Here is a 5,449-nt window from a genome sequence, read left to right on the forward strand (position 1 = left end):
TCTCCACTCGCCACTCAGATCGATCTAGCTAGCATCTGATCTTGCATGTCACAAAAAGGATCAATGAATGCATGACTTTGACGTGCCGTCTAGGCCATACTGTACATGTAGCCATGACATGCACGATCGATTCATCTTAAGCATGGACGTTGAGCGATCCGTGAATTCATTCTAATTCAACTTAATCAACTTAGATTAAAATGACTAGTTAGTTGATTAAGTTAATTAGAGTGGATCCACCAATAACCCTCACGGATTGATCCGTACGCATCTCTAATCAATCTACGTACTTAGCCGGTCAGTTGTCCAGCTATAAAAGAGACCATCCACACACCAACCTTTCCCCAGTTCCAACTCGATCAATCTACCCAGCCACTTCTACTTGTAGCTACCACGTTGGTTGCTACTCGAGTAATCAAACGCCAACACCTACTCGAGCAATTGCAAACCGCTAGCTACTACATCTAGATAGTATAGCTAGCCACCATGGCCAAGAAGAAGCTTGCCCACAAGCTCTTCTCCACCATGCTCTCCCTCCTCTTCCATGGCCGGAGGCCTCTCTCTAGGGCGGCACCCACGACAAGTGCACAAGGTCACCGTGATGCTTCTTGCCCGGTGGTGCACCAACGCGCCACCCCTCCGATGGCGGTGCTCACCGCGGAGACGACCCTCGTCGTCGACGTTGACACTGCGCTGCTGCGGTCGCCGTCCCTTTTCCCCTACTTCATGCTCGTCGCGCTGGAGGCCGGCGGGTTCCTGCGCGGCCTCGTCCTCCTCCTCCTCTACCCTCTGGTACGCCTCATGAGCCGCAGCGCGGCGGTGAAGGCGATGGCCGCGGTGTCGTTCTGCGGCCTGCGCGCGAGCCGGTTCCGGGCCGGCCGCGCGGTGCTGCCCAAATGGTTCATGGAGGACGTGGCGGCGGAGGGGTTTGAGGCGGTGCGGGCGCCGGGGAGGCGGGTGTGCGTCACGGGGATGCCGAGGGTGATGGTGGAGGGGTTCCTGAGGGAGCACATGGAGGCGGAGGCGGTGGTGGGGAGGGAGATGAAGCTGCTGTGGGGGTTCTACACCGGCCTCATGGAGGAATTCGAAGACGAAGATGATCACGAGCAGGTGGTGATGGCGATGGAGGAGGAGAGGAAGAAGAAGGTGGGCGGTGCTGTTGTGGGCTTCTCCGGATCACCGGAGTTTCTCAAGCATCCTCTCTCACGTTGCTGCAAGGTAAGTAGTGTAACATATGATACTTACTATAATTAGCTAGCCATGCATGCATTTTGTGCCATTTCTAGTTAATCAAAATTGTTTATAATTAGGTAAAGATTGAACAGAGTTGCCTAAAAAAAGTTGAACAGATTAAACTCTGAACTTCAGAACAGTATAGTTCTGCATGCATGCATGTTGCATTTTGTTCATTTCCGTATATAATATAGTATACTTAAGAGCTATCTTGTCATGCGTAACGAACAAACATGTCCTTTCATTTTGTTAATTTGCGCATGAAAGGGGTATGGTTTATGATTTTACCATCAGCTATATATATTTAGCTAGCAGGCAGTAGAAAGTTACGTATTTGTATGCACGAGTTGACACAGACAAAACGAACAAGCATGTCCTTTAAGGCAAACGCATATTTCATACTGTAGCTGTCGTGCTGATCATGCAATTCAATCATTCAGGATGCTATTTATTTAGTTAATTGTTCCTTAATTTTCCTTTTGAATTACATGCAAAAGTTTGTACTTATGCATGCAACTTAGGTGTAGTACTATGCCAGTGATTAAGTGTAGTACGCCAGTAATTAAGTGTACTTACCAACTTTGCCTTGTAAACGTGCAGGAGATTTACGTGGTGAGCTCGGAGGAGAAGAGCAAGTGGCGGCCGCTGCCGCGGGACAAGTACCCCAAGCCGATGGTGTTCCACGACGGCCGCCTCGCGTTCCGGCCGACCGCCGCCGACACGGTGGCCATGTTCGCGTGGCTACCCTTGGGCGCCGCCCTCGGCGCGGCGCGCCTCGCCGTCGCGCTCACCGTGCCGTACAGGTACTCCACGCCCATCCTGGCGGCCACCGGCATGTCGTGGCGGCTCAAGGGAGAGCGCCCGCCTCTGCCGAGCGGCGGCCGCGGGCAGCTGTTCGTGTGCAACCACCGCACGCTCATCGACCCGGTGTACGTGTCCGTGGCGCTGGACCGGCAGGTGCGCGCCGTGTCCTACAGCCTGAGCCGCCTGTCGGAGCTCATCTCCCCGATCGGCCGCACCGTGCGCCTCACGCGGGACCGCGACAACGACGGGCGCGTCATGGCGCGCCTCCTGGACCGCGGCGACCTCGTCGTCGTCTGCCCCGAGGGCACCACCTGCCGCGAGCCGTACCTGCTCCGGTTCAGCCCGCTGTTCGCCGAGCTCAGCGACGACGTCGTCCCCGTCGGGATCGCCGTCGAGACGTCCATGTTCTACGCCACCACGGCCGGCGGGCTCAAGTGCTTCGACCCGCTCTACTACATGGCCAACCCGAGGATGTGCTACACGGTGCAGTTCCTCGACAAGGTGGACACGTCGCCGGTCAAGGCCAGGGCGGCGCCGAGCACCGACATGGCCAACCTCGTGCAGAGGAAGATGGGGGACGCACTGGGGTACGGATGCACCATGCTCACCAGAAAGGACAAGTACCTCATGCTCGCCGGCAACGATGGCATCGTCAGAACCGACGACAAGTCGGGCTCTGCCGCCGCAGGGAAGAAGAAAACAAGTACAGAAAAGAACAACTAAGTAAACCTTGTTAATAAAATAAAAAAGTAAGGAAAAAAATGTGTATTTAGTTGTTGATCTGTTCATTTGTGTTGTTTGCTTCCTTCTTTAGTTTTATTTATTTATCAATAAGGTTTATTTTTAGGGGATTTTTGTGATTTTTTTATGTACTGTAAAGAAACAACAAGCTTGTAGTATCTGGGATCTTGTACTGTAGAGCAGCATTACAGTGTTAATAAAAATAGTACACTTGTGATTTCTACTCTCTTAGCATGCATAATGCATCCTTGCAAGTTGAAAGAAAACATGTTAACACGATGTTTTCCAGTCAAAGTATATACAGAGCCAGATTAGGAAGTCCAAACTTTACTTACTCCTTAACTTTAGCAACACCGGATGAAGAAAATGTGATAACACCCCTGAATTTTATATATGTACCTCTTTGTCAAGTGATGTGCTCCAGTAGTTCGTTCCTTGGGCTCCAAAAAGAAGAAGAAACTGAATAGACCATTGAAAGAGGAATTGGACAGATGTGCAAGTTGGATGAGTGGCTTCATAAGAAAGCTATGTTGAAAACAGCACGAGGGAGGATTATTTCTTCTTTTAGACATCGTTAGCGGTGATTTATTCTTAACAAGGGCTTATCAACAACAGAAAGGAAAGGCAACGCTTTGGCCATGACGACGATTTTGTTATTTTCTACTCGGCAAATTATTCGTAACGACTTATTAGAGAAAGAAGGGCAGCGACGTTGAATTTCGAAAAAGTTTGGAGCTGTCATGTCTTCGAAGAAATATCCCTGAAGAAAGGAAATCCTCTATGATGACGGTATGGATGCTATCAAAACTTTTTTTTTTGTCATATAAAAAAACAACCCATGGTTTATTCAGCAACATTTGGGAAAGTTTGGACATGGATGTCTTGGCAGAAATATCAAATCATGGTTTGGTTTGTTGTATAAAAATCAAAACTAAATAAAAAAGGAAAAGAATGCGTCTGCCGGGAGTCGAACCCGGGTCTATTGCTTGGAAGGCAATTATCCTAACCGTTGGACTACAGACGCTTTTTGGTTGTAATTTCGAGTATATACTACTTGTTAGTGTTAGAAAAATACAGAACAGTTTAGTTTACCTCGGAAGAATATATAATCTTCGATTGGGCTAACTGGTCACTATGTGCATCGCAAAATACTCTGCTCTGTGCGCTGCCTGGCAAGTACTAGTACTGCAACTGCTACCGGGAGTCCAGGACAAGTATATTTGTCCAAGAACTCGGGAAAATCCATTTCAAAATATTTATCCATTGAGAAAATTAAGAATGTAGTTATTGTATCATGTCATTTAATAGGGGTGATGATGGTTATTTCTCGATATTTTTTTTCTCGGAACTAATACCTCCTTGGTAGATGAGAAGACGACTTTGAATTGAAGCAAAGCAATGGCGGCAGAGCCACCGCCGGTGCAGAAGCAAAGAGACGGAGGCACGTTTGCGGCTGTACTGCACGGCCACCGCTACAGCAATCAAGCAGTCCATCCATTCATTCATACCGCGGCGGCCATGGACCCTGATGGTGATGGATGACCTCCGGCTACTATTGCATTCACATGCCTCCCTCCTTCAATCAGTCCAGACCAGTCTCCAGCCGAGTCGAGTCCTTTAACTTTGCACGGCGTGATCGGCGATGGTTCAGCTCCGCTGCTCACTTTTCTGCGATCGCCATGCTCACCTGTGATCTGAACAAACCACCAATCAGCAAACGGTAGTAACATGCTTCCTAAGACACTAGTCTACCAGACACCAGTGAGTGAGATGCCACACAACACCTGCAGTTTTCTGGACATTACATGTAGGGGATACATTTATCAGATACTACTTATTCAGACATGGCAGTGTTGAGATCTTTAACGAGTAACTCCTCCATCTGTTGCGTGCGTAGTACGTACCCAGACCGGCGGTGCCTGAAAGGACAAGAAGCCACGAGATGAGGATATCGTAGGAACGGGACCACGCACAATTGCACAGTGTCGCAGCAGCAGTTGCACTTGCAAACGCGTGTACGTGTGTGCAGTCCTTATGAACTGTGATCAGATCAGAGCAGAGCAGACAATGAACATCCAGACAATACATGTGCAGTGTAGTGTGAAGGATTATGGTGTCAGTGCCACTGGACCAGACCAGGCACCAAAAGCTGGCCTCAAAAGTACACCAGTGTCAATGAACAGAAACAAAATTTGAACACTGAATCTGAAGTACAATTTTCTGTTTAAACAGTGCACAGTTCACTGTTTTGTCCGTGCTGAATAATAACAGTAGTTTATGATGCGTTGGTAGTAGCTAACTGCAAGGGTACGAGGGGCGGTAGAATTGCAATCAAAACCGGAACTTTTTTAATAATATTATTTTATTACAAAATTATAAAAATAATAACCAGAAAAACAAAATTAAAAGAATAGCTAACTGTCAGCATGCAGAGTACCGACAAATCACTTATCGGTACTCTGCATGCCGACAGGCTACGTGGCACTGGATCCAGGGCCTGTCAGCACGTGGAATGCAGAAAAAAGACTTGTCGGGATTCCGCATGTCGACAAGCCCTTAAGTAGACACCGATATGGGTGTCGGTCCAATTAACAGCTGACATGTTATGTCTATTTTTTATTTTTAATAAAAATTTAGGAAATATTAATGAGGCATATCTAAAACACAGTGT

The 5,449-nt window shown here is 48.2% G+C and overlaps 1 protein-coding gene and 1 non-coding gene across 2 annotated transcripts; one reads left to right on the plus strand and one right to left on the minus strand.

Annotated features, from left to right (window-relative positions):
* The first annotated feature begins 358 nt into the window (after positions 1-358).
* Positions 359-3,053, plus strand: LOC133886095 (probable glycerol-3-phosphate acyltransferase 3). Its single transcript, XM_062325825.1, has 2 exons — positions 359-1,218; positions 1,834-3,053. The coding sequence occupies exons 1-2, from the start codon at positions 487-489 to the stop codon at positions 2,758-2,760; spliced, it is 1,659 nt and encodes a 552-aa protein (XP_062181809.1). The 5' UTR covers positions 359-486; the 3' UTR covers positions 2,761-3,053.
* A 677-nt stretch (positions 3,054-3,730) lies between these two features.
* Positions 3,731-3,802, minus strand: TRNAG-UCC (transfer RNA glycine (anticodon UCC)). The gene has a single exon. It is a non-coding gene; the product is annotated as a tRNA-Gly (tRNA).
* Between the last annotated feature and the right edge of the window lie 1,647 nt (positions 3,803-5,449).

Source organism: Phragmites australis, chromosome 12, assembly GCF_958298935.1.
Source record: "Phragmites australis chromosome 12, lpPhrAust1.1, whole genome shotgun sequence".
Taxonomy (NCBI): Eukaryota; Viridiplantae; Streptophyta; class Magnoliopsida; order Poales; family Poaceae; genus Phragmites; species Phragmites australis.

Coding starts and splice junctions, on each gene's coding strand:
- LOC133886095 (XM_062325825.1), top strand. CDS start 487: ATGGCCAAGAAGAAGCTTGCCCACAAGCTCTTCTCCACCATGCTCTCC. Junction 1,219..1,833: donor CTCTCTCACGTTGCTGCAAG/GTAAGTAGTGTA, acceptor GTAAACGTGCAG/GAGATTTACGTGGTGAGCTC.